Source organism: Equus przewalskii, chromosome 6 (genome assembly GCF_037783145.1).
Source record: "Equus przewalskii isolate Varuska chromosome 6, EquPr2, whole genome shotgun sequence".
Taxonomy (NCBI): Eukaryota; Metazoa; Chordata; class Mammalia; order Perissodactyla; family Equidae; genus Equus; species Equus przewalskii.
The window spans coordinates 27,798,843-27,814,080 of record NC_091836.1 but is presented as its reverse complement, the minus strand read 5'-3'; the positions used below and the strand labels follow the sequence as shown (position 1 = coordinate 27,814,080).

The 15,238-nt window shown below is 56.3% G+C and overlaps 1 protein-coding gene across 2 annotated transcripts in view; it reads left to right on the top strand.

The window, feature by feature from the left end:
- LOC103546634 (nectin-1) overlaps window positions 1-15,238 on the top strand; it is a 66,291-nt gene that overhangs the window by 24,515 nt on the left and 26,538 nt on the right. The window contains exon 1 of one of the 2 annotated variants that reach the window (XM_070623310.1): window positions 6,745-7,085. The exons of the other annotated variant lie outside the window; for it this stretch is intronic. Coding sequence (XP_070479411.1) covers window positions 6,920-7,085 — 166 coding nt within the window. The 5' untranslated portion in view covers window positions 6,745-6,919. Of the gene's footprint in view, window positions 1-6,744; window positions 7,086-15,238 lie in introns of those variants that run through there. 2 annotated transcript variants of the gene reach the window in all.

The following is a 15,238-nucleotide window of genomic DNA, read 5'->3' as shown; positions in this document are numbered from 1 at the left end:
CCCTTCTGACTATCTTTGGGCCTCAGAGTGGAGCCAGATGGGAGAAACTTGTGGTTGGAACTAGCCTCCTCTCTCCTTGCTCAGGAGCATTTCTCAAACCTGCCTGGGTCCCCATACCCTTTCCCCTGGGAAGAGAGGGGAAGCTTTGAGGCACCTTGGACAAGTCGTGCCAGGCATCAGTCAACTCTTGAGTGACTGATCGCCTGCGTGCAGGCCCTGGCAGGGCGCTGGGATCCGGCTTGAGCGGGCAGGTGCCGTCCGTGTTTCCGTGGAGCCGATGGTCTGGCAGGGGACAGACAACAAGTTCTTCTGGGTGTGGCAATGGCCAAAGGGGATGACCTGGTGGGGACACACAGCGAGGGGGTTTAATCCAGTCTAGGGAGACCTAAAGGATGACAGAGCACTGGAGAAAGAGGGCAGAGGAAAGGGAAGAGCATGTGTGGAGGCCCTGCATTGACAGAAGCCATAGTACCTTTCGGGGCCAGGAGGCATGGTGGGCAGCAGCAAAGGCTGACCGTGACTGACCACTTCCGCCCAGGTTCTGCTCTCACTGCTTTGCTTATAGAAATTCATTTCATCTTCCCAGCAACCTATGAGGAAGTTACTACTATTGTCCCATTTTTATAGATGAGGAAACAGGCAGAGAAAGTCTGCAGTCACACAGGTAGCCAGTGGCAGGGCTGGGGTTTGAACCTAGGAACCTGCAGCCAGAGGTCCTTTGCTGTACAGCTGGAGAGAACATGGTTCTCCAGCAAATGCCCCTGATGAGATAGGACCAGGGTGGGGGCAGGTGGCAGGGCCAGGCCAGCGCAGCCAAAATCAAAAGGGGAGATACAGTTTCTGCCAGCGTCAGACTGGCCTGGCAGTACAGCGACAGCCTCTTTCCCCAACCCTGGACTGCCCTGGATGGCGTCTGGCAGTGGTTGACCCTCTCCTGGGTTCTGCATGAAAAGGCATGGGGAAATACACTTGCTTTTCAGCAAGAGGGATCAAGATCAAACAGCAGGAAGAATTTCCCAGCTGTCATGACCATACGCTGTTAAAACAGGCAGCCAGGGGAGGTGGAGGCCCTCGGAGGGAAGGTCAGTACCTCGGTTGCTCAGAGCTGCAGAAGAGGTGACTGGAGGCCGAGAAGGTATAGTATGACCCCTCCCGCTGGGTCTAGGCTCGGCACTGAAGGTGAGGTGATGTCAGACGAGCAGAGACACTGTCCCGCAGAAAGAGGAGACTATCAGCCGTCCCCGTGCTGGGGCCACCCTCTTCCTGGGACCCTGTCTGCCCCAGCCCTGCCATTGGACTTCATTAAATTGCATTTTCCCAGAGCAGGGCAGGCCGGTGACAGCATGAGTCAATGCCAGCTTGCTACAACTGTCGCCCCTGGAGCCGGCGGGCATAGAGAGAGATAATTGGGAGTGGTTTGACAGCTTAATGTCTGGGTCGGCTTCCTGCAGCAGTGGAGGGTGGGATGGGGTGGGCGCGGGGAGCCAGCCAGGAGGAGGCCGGCAGATTTGGGCTGCGCCTGTCTTCAGACTGACCCCAGGACCGCCACCTTTCCCCTCCTTTTCCCTAGCAGCAGCTTGTTGGGCAGGAAAATAAAGCACGGGGAAGGAAATTAGATCTGGAGAATAAATTAGGCTTTCTTTATTAATTTGTCAGAACTAATTAACATCTCCCCCAGATTCATCTCCTTTCCAGACGCCCCCCTGAGCAGGAGAAAGGGATGAGTCTGGAAGAGACCAGACTTTGGGCTTTGGGGTCCTATTCTAGGGACTGCAAGCTGAGAGGGACCCCAGAAAGTCATCTTGTCCACTTAGCTGGGGTGCTGAGTCCCATCATGGATGACACAGCTCGGGGGTGGAACCCCAGAAAACTCCTAACACCAAATCTCAGTTACTTCACCTCTGAGCTTCCACCCCTTCTCCATGGTACTGCATCAGTGCCCACCTCATCCAGGGGCTTTGGGAGAATGTGAAGCAACAAGTCCCTGCCCGGCTCAGAGTCAGCTCTCTGTGTTATGTTGGGAAATGGAACTTCAGTAAAGCACATTTGACCTTGTGTTTGACCCTAACCATAACCTCAGGAAGTGTTAAGAAGCCATCATTTGTATTCCCACTTCAGATGGGAATGAGGAAGATGGCAAATGAGGACAGATGATAAAGAGGAAGTACAGAGTGGTTAAGTATGTCATTGAGACCACACAGCAAATTGCTGCAAAAGCAGGATCAGAACTCAGCTGGGCAAGTGCTCTGCTCCCCGGCCTGTCCCACCCCACCCCATCCCTGGGCTCTGCAGAGACCTGACTCACTGCCGGAGTCTCACTTACTAACAGACACCTCACTTCCTGGCTGTGAGTTCAAGGTCTCCAACCGGGGAGCCTCCTCCAGCTACCAGAGCTTCTGCAGGCTGCCCCTTGGGTTAGGCAAGAACCTGGATTCGTTTTGTAGAGTTGGTGCCTTTCCCCAAGCACCCGCCCCCTCCCAAAACAGGACTCAGCTCTGCCCTTTCTGACAAGAACCAGCTCTGAGAAATGCCTCTGCACCAGGCACATGGGAAGGCCTGGGGAATCGGCCACGCCCTGTTTGCAACACCTCAGAGAGCTGCAAAATCTCGTCTGCTCTCTATCCTGCCATGCTGTGATGGAATCCTCAAGGTTCCATTTCTGCCACCCTGCAGTGTCACCCTGAGCCCAGGAGCTTGTTGCCTTCTGCACCTGGAGCCTGTCTGGGGCTGGCTGCAGAGACTCCCAGACAGGCCAGGCCAGAGGGAACGTGCAGGAAGCGTCAGCTGACCAGCTCCTGTATTTTAAATGAGGGAACTGAGGCCCAGGAGGAGAAAGTCCCGCCCCTCACTGGCTCACGGCTGCAGCAGGATCAGAACCTGGGTCTCCTGACTCCAGCCCAGGCCCCTTTCGTGAGCTAGGTGTTAGTGCTTAGCAAATGACATCATAAAATGTATTTGTCACATCAGGGACCCTCAGAGCCAAGAACAGGCTGAGGGGCGGGTATCAGCCAGACAATGCAATGTCCCTGGGGTGCGGGACATATGCCCAGTGGGGCCAGACTACAAAGCCCAGGTCCAAGACCACTACCCCCACCCTCTCCAGGCCTCCTGGCAAAGCTCTCAGGAGGGGCTTCACCCCTCGGGAGCATGCGGTCCTGTTCCATGACCTCAAATCCCAAAGTGGTAGTAGCTGGGCACCTCCTTGCAGGTAACACAGTTCTCTTTTCAAAGCTTGTCTCATTTGATGTCCCCAACAAACCTGCAAGTGTAGGCGTGGTAGTGGTTGTGATTCCCACTGTACAGAGCAGGGACCAAGACCCAGAGAAGCTCTGGGCTTTCCTGTCGTCGTGGACCTGAGAAGCAGTCTCCTCATTCCAGAGGCCTTGGAGAAGAGGGGAGAGCCAGCGAGCAGACCTGGGTTTTTGTCCTGGCTCGACCGCTAACTGACTTTGGCAGTCCTGAGTGCCTCTGAGCCTTGGTTTCCTCAGCTGGCTCTGGAAGGTCGTGCTGAGGACTTAGGAGCCAGGGCAGCCAGTGCCCAGTGAATGTGGCCAGTGTCTTTCACAAGGCCCTACCCCAGGCTCCGGCCACTCTCCCTCACACATTTGTGGGGGACAAGGGAGCAGAGAGAGATGTCGGGATGGGGCCCTCCCAGCCATCCTGTGACTCCAGCCAGGCCCAGAGGCCTGGCCACGCTTGCTTGTCTGGGGTGCCAGAGTGCAGGGGTGTGGCAGGCGGCTGGGATGGGGGCCTCTGCTCTCCAGGACTCGGGGCTGGGCACTGACAGAGCAGGGCGTGGCTAGCCCCGGATGGTGGGGAGAAGGACGAGGGGAGAGGGAGGAGCTGGCAGTGTTGGCGTCTGCTGGCCTGACGTGGGAAAGACTCCCAGAGTTCCCTCAAGGACGCTCAGAAACTTTCTTAGACTCCTGGAGCTGCGGAAGGAGGTTGGGGGAAGCCCCTCAGCCCATGTCAAGCCTCTGACACCTCTGGTCCTTTTCTCTGCATCCTCGGCCCACAGTGTGAATGCAGGTCTGTGTGGGCACCCACCAGGAGGCCGGCTGGTAGAGAAACAGGCCACTGCCCCTGACCCTCTGCAGGGAGCACACCCAGCACTTTGCCGAGCTCTCCTGGGTCCCTGGGCGGCTTGCCACAGGACTCTAGGACCAGGCCAGGCACCATAGGCCAGAGTGAGGATGCTGATTGTGGGTTGGGGAGGGGGGTGCAATTGAGCATCTGAGACCTGTTGTGGAGCTTCGAGGCTGCCCATTCTTCTGCAGGAGGGCACAGGGAAGCTTCTAGAATCCAGACAAATGAGAGTAGCCTTGACCTTTGGGGAAGGCCTGGAGCCCACTTTGGTCTGAGGCATAGTCTCAGCTAGCTGGCTCTGTTCATGTCCCCAAGGAATCTACATGCCAGCTGCCACCTCGTGAGCAATTACTCTATGTCACACTTACCATGTACATATATTATTTTATTGAATCCTTATAGCCATTTTGTGATTATTAAACCCATTTTACAGATGGGGAAACTGAGGCTCACTGCCAGTGAGTGGAAGAGCTCAGCCCCGGTCTGTCTGCCACCCAAGCCCCTCCCTACCCTCCTGGTCCCTCCTTCAGAGGAGGCCCTGCCTGATCTCCAGCTCTGGCACCTGAACCCACAGGCCCTGGCACCCCGCAGAACAGAGTGTGCTTCCGTCGCAGCGAGGGGAATGGAGGACAGACCTCAGGAAGAACATCTCCGTCAGTGAAGGGTGTAGAACATTTCGCCATTTCCTAGGGGAGATGGTGGGATCTCCTGCTATGGAGACCTTAAAAGAAGGAGAAGTGATTTATTTAGTCACCCGAGTGGAGTTGTTTGGGGTAAAACCTTGTCAGAGGCAGAGGGTAGTTAGTGTATGACAGCCCCTCGCTTTAACCTCTGGTGTGCAGGTCAGAGCCCAGGCCCCAGCTCTGGCTGGGTCTGACTGACCTCTGCTGCTGCCGCATGGCCGCGGGGTCAGGCAGGGATGTCGCCTTCCCAAGGGCGTGCTTCCTTGCCCAAGTCTACTTGGGAGCCCTTGCCAACTGGCGCCTGGGGTGGCATGTCGGGCAGGGCAGCGCCTGGGCCTGGGCAGGTGTGGCCCCATTTACCTGTCTGAGCACCAGTTGGCTCCACGGTGAGAGCTTAGCCACCCCTAAACCCCAATCTTTGCTCCCTTTCCCTTCCCTGCTCCCAGGACGGGGCCAGGAGGAGACCCGGACGGGTAGGTCACTGAGGGCTTCGGCCTCTGGTGCCCACGCTGTCCTCTGGGGAAATCCATCCTGTTCCCTTCAGCAAATCTGAACCTATGAATGTCCGCCGGAGAGTTAGGCAGCACCCTCCTGGAAAGCTGGAATCTGGCCTTGGGGGAGAGGTTCTAACTGAGCAGACAGAAAAACAGAGGGAGCTCTCATTCTGAAAGCGAGTACAGTGCACAGAAGCCAGGAGACAGCAGCTCAAGTTCTGGACCGCGGCTTTTTAGCTCTGCACCTTGGTGAATTCCTCAACCACTGGGCCTCAGTTTCCTCCTCTGTAAATGGGAATATCAATATTTACTCTACAGGATGGAAGTGGAAATGATATGGGATCCTAAACGGGAAAGACTTCCCAGTGCCTGGTACATAGGAGGTGTTCTATCAATATTGGTAGAAATAAAATCACTTGCTGCTAGAATTCTAGGGGACAGGAAGCACGAATGCCATCCACCAGTATTTATTTTTAGGGATGAGGGGCCCACAACGGAGGGAGATGAACTGTGTAAGAATTAGGGACACACTCAATCTGTCTAATCACTTTGAAGATGAAAAGTTGCTGCGAAATGCCCACCATTCTGATGGGACCAGGGCTGGAGCAAAGATGAAGAGACACAGCGGGGCAGATTGTGTAAAATAAAATGCGTGTTTTTAATTGCTTGAGTTCACATCTCATAAAAGAAAAAAAAATAAAGCACAGGCCCTGGCCATCCCCCCTTTCTCTGCCGTGAGTCAAGAACCAGGTCCCACCAGTCTGTCTTGGGTTCAAAGCATCTCTCCACCCTAATCCTCACCCCAGCCTCCCCACCCCAACATCCACTGTGGGCGAAAGGGCCTTCCCCTCCCGGGCGGCCTCTACATGCGGTGGGCAGCACCCAAGTTGTCAGGCCTGACGGGAGGCAGGGAGGGGGCTGTGAGATGGGAGATAAAGGCAGCTCCCCCGCTTCTGCCCCGCCAGACCTCCTGTTGATTGTGGCTCGTTGTCGGGGTGAAGTGGTGCAGCCATCTGACTATTATCGGGCCTCAGCGTGGTTCTTCCCCAGACAAAGGAGGCTGGCTGCCGCTTCCCACCTTGCCCCTATCTGCAGCCAGAAGCCTGCTTCCAGGACCTGTCTGAGCCTGTAACCAAGGAGGCTGGGGCCTTGGGCCAAAGACCCGCTGAGCCAACACTGTTTCCCTCCCACCCTGGGAACCCACCCTTTCCCTGGTTCCTGCCAGCCCTGGTCCCCATGTCCTCTGAGGGGGGAAAGACCTCCTAGCCCCCTGCCCGTCCCTCTCTGTCCTCCTCTGCACTCCCCCGCCCCAGCCCTGACTCACCCTCTCACTTCCCACTCAAGCAGATCTCTGGGACGTGTCAGGACAGGGCGCCTGGGTTCTGGTCCTACAGGCTCCAGCTCTGCCCGCTCTCATTGGGGGTGGGGCACATGGGAAGGATTTGCTCTGACCTGCTTCTTCAGGCTTCCCTCCCTCCACCACCCCTACCCCAAGGGGCCAGGTGGGGGTGAACTCCGGAGCACCTCCTGATTGCGCCCACAAGGGGCCCAGCCTGGGGCAGCTAAGGCCTAGTGTGCAGGGGGAGTAGGGAAGAAGGGTGCTGCCCGTCTTCACCTTGACTAGGCCAGCCTGGGTCTCTGAGCACTGGGCACAGGATGCCATCCTGCCCTCCAAAGACGCCTACCCAGAAGCCTTCACACACCCAGGGGCTGTTTCTACCGCATCCCTCTTCCTCTTCCCTTTGGACCAGGAATGCAAAAGAAGGTCGAGAGACTTGGATTCTCTCCTTGGCTTTTCAGTTCCTTTCTTCTATCGCCTCAAGTAAGTCACGTCACCCTTCTGGGTCTCAATTTCAACATCTACAAAATGGGCGGCACCTTCCTTTAGATCATTCTAGAATCTAGGATCATCAGGATAAATGGGGCTGCACCTGCAGAGGGATGGGATTAGCGCTGGCAGGCTGGACTGGGTAGTAAAGGAAGGAGGGTATCTCATCTCCCACTGGGGCTAGAATTGGATGCACCTCCCACGTAAGGGGCCTCTCGGCCTCATTCCTATAGAGAATTCGTCCTTTTTACAAATAATCATGACGTTCTCCAGGGAGTCTGGTTGTCCTTTGATCACGAGCTTCCTAAGAAGTCTTGATTAAAAGATCTCGGTGACTGGAGAAGCCGACAGTCCCATGTCCCCGAGTCTGTTCTCTGAGATTTGACTCTCCGGCCTAGCTCGCAGTTCATTGAGCAAAGACGGATCCAGGTCCTACCATTGCCAGGCGCTGGGGCCTCAGAGATAACGAGTCCCCTGGCAGAGCCCAGCACTGTGCTCTGGGGAGAGCTGGTTGCAATGTGGGACCTGAATGTTGGATGTGGGTAGGAGTTTTCCACAGGGGCTGGTGTGGAGGGTGGGGACATGGGAGAGACAGAAGAAGAAGCTGGGAAGACAGGCAGGGACAGATTGTGACGTCTGATAAGCAGCTCAGATTTACCCCAAGACCATCAGAGAGCTGGGACCTGTGTGACAAGATCTGATTTATCTTCACATCTACCTGCTGGCACTGTGGCTTCAACAGACCACTTCACCAGCCTGAGCCTCAGTTTCCCACCATTAACAGTAGGATCTCTCATGGAGGATTTTTGTGGGGATGAAATGAGATCCATTACCTAAAAATACCTCTTAGATAATGAGTGCTCATTAAAGGTTCACTATTTGTTATTAGTGTTATTGGTGCCGGGATTCCAGATAAGAAATGGTGGGGCCCTAAACTCCCAGTGGAGCTGCAGGAAGCCTTGGGAGTTCAAGGGCTGTATTCTGGAAATCAGGGGAAGGAGAGTCAAATGGATATAATGAAGTGACTGATGTGGCGAAACCCTGGGAGGGACGGGGGTGAGGGAGCAGCTGAGAGAGAAGAGTTCAGTGTGGGCACGTGGAGGGCGAGATGCCCTGTTGGCAACTAGACACGTGGATTCGGGGCCCTCAGCATGGAGGCATCATCAAGGCCATGGGGGCATGTGGACCCACCCTAGAGTAGACCAGATATTCACCAGTCCTCTCCCACCCCCTTCTCATCTCATATTCCTTCCCCCTGTCTCCTGCCTCCCCAGAATAGTACAAAACTTAGAGGTCACCATGGAGTTCAAGGGGCGAATGTCTTACCCACCTCGCCCCCTCCCCTCCACATCAGCTGAGGCTGGTGGGTATGAGCTAAGTGGGAAAGATACAGGAGATACCTTAAGAGACACCTGGTCTGCCTTTTCCTTATGGACAAGAGAGGTGAGAGGTCACAGCTAGAGGTGGTGGCCTTCTTTCCATGTCTCACCCACCATGCTCTCTGTGTACACCTGGCTGCCTCCTGGCCTCGTCTGCTTATCAACTGGGCCTGTGTAACCACAGCAAGAGAAATAACCACAGGCCTTTTCTGTGGGCTAGTGTCTGACTGATAACCATTCCCCAGGTGCTCTTGGGTCCATCATCACATGACTGAGCCAGCCAGGCAAAGTCACACCTTCCCACCCCTTTCTTCCACGGCCCAGTGCTGCCAGCTCCTCCTTCCCCATCGCCACCACCTTCTTGGCAACCTTGGGTGAGTTGCTTTTCTCTGCACCTTCGTTTTCTCATGTATAAACGGGGAGCTTAGGCTAGATGGTCCCCATGTAAGGGACCCGCCAGCTGAAGGATTCTCAGCCTAGTCCTTCTTCCCGCCCCAGTGTCTCCCTGGGTCTCATTCTGTCCCTTTGACTTTCCTATCTATTTATACACAGAATTCACCCACAACATTTCAGTTTTCCAATAGAATCATTAATTACCCCAGTAATTAAACCCAATTAGCAGTTGTAGGGGCCTTTCTGAGCGAGGAGCCATTAGCCAGGGTGAAAATGCACAGGAGCCAGAGAGGAAGAAACCCACCCTTTCCCAGCATTAAAAATGAAAGCAGGAGACGGGGCTGCAAAGCGGAGGGCACCAATTAAAGCTGGGGCCTCGCTCATTAAGCTAATTTGGCATGCTATCCCAGCAGCCTCTGATGGGAAGCCCGGCGGTGGAGCTGGCTAGGAGATGTGTCTGAGCTCCCTGCTCACCTTGGGGGCTGGGCCGGCCCCAAAGTACCCCCTCCAGGCCCCTAGTCCCCTGCTCAGGGAGGGGGGTGAAGATGAGTACCTGCTGCCCACTTCTTGGGCTTCCAGGCAGCTCCTAACCCAGAGTGGGTAGAGCTGGCCTGGGGGTAGGGGAGCAGTGCATGCCGTGTGGGAGGAGCAGGGGTGAAAAACAAGAAGGAAAAGAGTAATAGAACCTTATATTGCTGGGGCCTTGGGAAAGGACAGGGCCCTGGGCTGAGGGGACTCCCTCCTGGGATGGTGGTGAAGATGAAGTGAGATCGTGTATGTAGATGCCTGGCACATCATAGGCGCTTAATCAACGGTAGCCATCAGTAGCCCTTTGCAGCTTCCCATGCGTTAGCCCTTCAGCTTACCAGGTCCTCCCACCCCCCGGAGGCAATGGGAGAAGATGTGACCACCAGCACTTCACGGGTGGAGCATCCCAGGGGCACAAAGATAAAGATCCACAGCCAGAGATTGGCAGTTTGGACTGGAAGTCAAGTATCTTAACTCCTGGACCAGGAGGAAAAGGGAGCAGGGAAGAATGGAGATTTATGTGTTTGGAATGCCCAATAATATTCTTGGGCCGGGGATGCCCTGGGCTCAGCGAGCCCTGCAGTCCTAATAGGAGTGGATTTGGGGGGCTCAGCCACATCCAGAGCCAGGATGGGAGGTGGAGGGGAAATGATGTCTGCCCTCCCCACAAAGAACCCTTCCCAGCCCTGATACCACGGCTGCCGACAGACAGGGTCCCATGTGTCTTGTGTACCCTCTCCCACAATTCTGGGGCACAGTGGGTGTGTGCAGACCACTTATCTCTCCAGGAAAGGGAGAGAGGGAGGCCATGGGCAGGTGGTGGGTGCCTCTGGAGCCAGACTGCCCTTGTCGAATCAGTTTTGTAGACTCTGTGACCTTGGGGAGGTTACTTGACCTCTCTGTTTCCTCATCTCTAAGATGGAGACAATAATGGTACCAACTCCAAGAGTTGTTGAGAGGACTGCGTGAGTTAATATCTATAAACATTCAGACCTGAGCCTGGCAAAGATAAGTAAGATACATATGTTAACTGTTCTTGCCCATTTGGCGTCAGGGGCCTAGCAGGGAACTTCGTCTTTTTGTACCTTCTCTCCTAGGGTGGGAGGGGAGCACGCGAGACCCTGGGTTTCTGCTGCTAAGGGGATGAGCCCAGTCTTGGGGTGGTGGAAGGTGGCAGGTAACACCCTTCCCAGACTCAGCAGAACATGGGGGTTCGCCCCCACACACACTCCTGCCACGGGCCACTGCTGGGCTTTCAGGGGCCGCTCTGGGCAGTGTGGTGGGCAGGGCAAGGAAGGCATGGGAATGGGAAGGAGAGGGAGGGAGGGGAAGGGAAGGGAAGCAGGTGGCCGCAGAGGCTGGGCTGCATCCTGCAGCTGGGCGCCGTGCCCTGCTGCCTACGTGCTAGCTCTCTCTGCAAGGCAGGACGAGCAGCAGGTCCCGGCATGCCGCGCCCCTACCCAGTGACTCCTGAAACCCCAACAAGTCTGAGCTGGAAGCGGGACTGGGTGAGGCTCCTGATAGATTCGTGTTGGGCAGAGCGATGGCGGGGAGGAGGGGCGGGGAGGATGGGAAAGACCCTGCACTCGAAACTCTGACACTGCCAGTGGCAGGTGAAACTGGGAGAGTGGGCAGGACTGGGGGGAAGTGACCAAGGCTTGGGGTTTTTACCTCCTGCCTCTTGGGTCCCCTCACCCCACCCACCCCTGCCTGGCGGGACAGGAAGAGGACAGGCTGTGACAGTGTCATGGACCTGCTCCTCTCAGCGTTTGCCAAGAAGAGGACGATGATTTCAGTGCTGCGGGGAGAGAGAGGAGAAGGGAGGGGGATGACAGCCAGTGCTGGGAGAACAGTGAGGCCCAGAAGGAGGTTGCCCAGGAGACCCTGGGGCCTCACTCCATCCTCACTCCAGCCAAATGAGGTGGCTGTGCATAGGCCCATTTTATAGGTGAAGACCCTGGGTTTTGAGAAGGTTGTGGAACTTGTTCATGGGTCCTGCTGCTCATGACCGCTGAGGCTGAAATTAGCAGCAGAATAAACTGGAAAGTGTGAGCCCTCTCACCACCCCTTCCAGCCTCCTGGGCGCTGGGGCAAGGGACAGCCCAAGGAGGGTTTCTAGGGACCTGGACGTGTCCACAAGCCCGTGCCATGGGGTGGCATGGGGAGAGAGCAAGATAAGCATGGCAGCACGGTGCCCCCAGTCAGGCAGAGCCACCACACAGGGGGAGAGCTCTGGCTCAGCAGGCCTCTCCCTGCAACGCCATGTCAGGGCCCTTTGAAGACCCCCCCTTTCTCTGACCAGCCCAAGGGGGTGCACTACTGGGTAGAAAGAAAACCGTGAGCCATAACTGTCTTCCTACTGGGGCACCCCAAAGCTGAGGCTGCGTTCAGAGCTGGAGTGAGGTGAGGTTAGCGCTGTCCTGACATAGGCCACACATCGGCTTCCGCTTCGTTCTGTGGTTGAGACCAGAAGGAGGTTAGCACCAGGGTTAGGTCATGACTCAGGTCTTGTGGGCTAGGTTGGCATTGACATTGAGACAGGGCTGGGGCTAGGATTGGGGTTTACACTGGGGAGGATGCCATTCGGGGTTAATGTGGAGGTGGGTAGAGTGAGTTGAGGCTGTTACAGCTAGGGCTGCTATTATCAGAGAAGTTAGGGATCCAGCATCTGTTGCTTATATTAGGAGGAGAAATGTTCCCTTTCACTTGAGCCTTGGACTGGGGAGAGAATCGGGGCTGGGGGTGGTCTCTGAGCCAGAGCAGGTTCAGTGTGGGGGTATGAAAGAGAGCTGGGTTCTGAATGTGACTGAAGGACCGTTGAAAGACTCTCACCTCCCTTTTCCCTAAGTTCAGCTCACCTCTGTTGCCTCCTGTGATGCAGTCCACCCCGGCCCCACTCAGATGCTACCCAGATGGGAGCCTGAATTTCTGAGGCACTGGTGGCTCTCCTCCCTGGGGTTTGGGTTCTCCCGTCAGCCAGGCGAGCACAAGGACTAGGGTTTGCCTCTGCTGTCTCCCCGGCAGGCCCGAAGCCCTGGTCTGCTGGAGCTGGGGGCGCCTGCTCTCCTTGCCCACCACCAGCCCCTGTGGGAAACCCTTTAGGGGAGGCTCTGGGGCAACATTAGCTGAGGAAGGTCAGTCAGAGAAAACGTGACCCTGAGCCTGGGCCTGCTCCCTGTTTCCTGCCCATTAAAGAGGTTTAATGCTGTCGCGAATGGGTCAGATAAAGACTGCTACCCTCCCGCCTGCAGTCCCTGGTCCAGGAGCAGAGTGGTGGCAAGGAAGGCATTTTCAGGTGGAGACAGCCCTGAAGTAGAGAGGGAGGCTGACCTGCTGGAGTCTGGGACCAGGTTGTGGCAACTGAGACATTCCGGAACCAGCTTCACCAAGCGGGGGCTGTGCGAGGAGAGGAGGTCCTGCTGCCATCTCCAGCCAGCATCGCTGCTTCCCTGCACTGCAGGAGTCCAGCTCCAGAGAAACGCCTTGTGCAGGCCCCCGGCACCCCATCCCTATGCCCCCTGCAGAGTCTGCAGAGAAAGCCGCAGCCCATCTGGCCCTGCGTCCCAGAAGCTAGTCCCCAAAGCTGGCTTCAGTTTGGCGTCACCCGTGCCGTGAACGGGGTCAGCAGAAGACCTAGGCCTTCCAGCCCTGCCTGGGAATAGCATGTCCAGCATGAACCTCAGGCCGCCATTGGACTACGGGATCTCTCTTTTGGTCCTGGCCAGGGAGTCCTGCCAGGAAACGAAACAGCAGTTTGGTGCCTGTGGCATCCACCGTCTCCCTCTTCAGCTGCTTCGGAAGCAGGTGAAGGGGAAGAGATTGCCTTGGGCCCCGATCACTGTCTCCTCCCTGTCCAAGAGTCCAGGGTCACCACTGTGCTGTGGCTACAAAGCATAGTCACAGAGGTCACTGGTGAGACGAAGACCTTCCTGCAGCAGCAGGGTCAAGAGGCAGCATCCGCCCCATCTCAGTGCCCCTCCCTCCAGGGACCCTCCACACTGCCCCAGCAGTGCATGTCGAGCCTTGGTCCTGCTGCCTCGTTGGCTGTGTGGACATGGCCTCCTGAGCTGTAGGGTTGCTTTCTCATTGGCCAGTCAGCAGCAGTGCCCCAGCCCACACCCTGAAAGCCAGCCAGTCCCTCCCACTCTAGCCCTAGAGCCTTCCTGGCAGGAAGAGTTCTGACCCTAAAGCCTTGCCTAGGAGGAGCCCCCAGAGGCAGGAGGTAATGGGGCAGGAGGCAGAGCTGCCAGCCCACGTGGAGGAGCCTAGGGTGTGGACGGAGGTGCTAGCAGTGACAAATGCCAGCCCAGGGTGGGACTGGCCAAGGGCTGGTGCTGTAGGGTCCGAATGCCACAGGGAGGGGGTGGTGTGTGTGTGTGTGTGTGTGTGTCTGCTGGGGCCGCGAGGCTGGAACAACCTGCGTGGCTGCAATCAGGCTGCCCGCGCTAGAAGGAAAGACAGAGGAGAGCCAGGCCCGGGGTGAGAAGAGCAAACGGCAAAACTTAATGACTTTAATATGAAAGAATTTGCCACTAATTAAGCACAAACACTCCACTAATGCAGAGAACACATGTTGTGGATTTCACTTAAGCAGGAACCAAATGAGGTGAAAATCCTTCCGAAATGATAGCAGTTTACCAGCCGAAGGAAGACGCTGCCCGACCTGGTTTCTGCTCTTAGAAACACAGCCATCCCCCTCGTCTTGGCCGCCGCCCTGCTCCCTGGCCAAGGGTTCCAGTGTCACTTCCACTGTGTGTCTCCTTGACTGTGTCTCTTCCTCGGGCTCCCCGTTCCCCATGTGCTTCTGTCCTCAGAGGACACGCTCGCTACTCTGTGACCCGTGTTCTGACAGCAAACAACAGTCGGGTCCAAACTCCCGGGGCCTCCTGGTCTCTCCACCTGTCTTCCCCAAACACGCAAGTCACTGCCCTCCTCCTCCAGCGCCGAGAACAAGCTCTGCACACCCACCCTGAGCCACCTCTGGGCCTCTGCCCCAGGACAGATGAGGACAGGTCCCCTCTGAGCGCCCCCAACCCTGTTCCCCACTCCCCTCCTGCACCCAGCTTGCTCCGGTCTGCCTTGTCCATCCATCACACACTCCAGCACCAATGCCTGAGTTTTAAGCCCTTCCCTCTAGGTCAGTGGTCTTAACTGGAGGCTGTGTTACCCCCCAGGGAACATTGGGCAATGTCTAGTGACGTTATTGCTTGTCACAACTGGTGGGGTGCTACTGGCATGGAGCGGGTAGAGGCCAGCGATGCTACTAAACATCCTGCAGTGCACAGGACAGTCCCACAACAGAACTTTCAGGCCCCCAATGTCAACAGTGCCAAGTTGAGGACCCCTTGCTCTGGGAAAATGACCTTCTCCTAGGGACTTGCTGAAGATCACAAGTGGCCTGGTGAGCTGGGATGGAAACCAAGACTGTGCCCAGCACTGTGCTAAGAGCATACCTGAATTACCTCCTTTCATCCTCAGATCAACCCTGGGACATAGTACTATAGTTGTCCCCATTTTACACCTGAGAAAACTGAGGCATAGAGAGGTTGATGCAACTTGCTCAGTCACCCAGCTAGTCAGTAGTAGATACAAACCCAGGTCCATCTGAATGCAGAGTCAGTGCTCATGGGTGAATTACTTTATGTACCCCCACCATATTCCTTTGAACCCCTTCACTATCCTTCTCCCACCCAACCCTTCCGTCTGAGAAGGAGTCTTCTCTGGAGCAGACAGCATACGCCCACCTGACTGCCTTCCCCTCCGCGCACAGGCCGTGCCCCCAGCCATCAGTGCGGGCAGCTGCCAGGAGCTGGACAGGGCATCAGCACAGCTGGGCGCTGGGGTGGT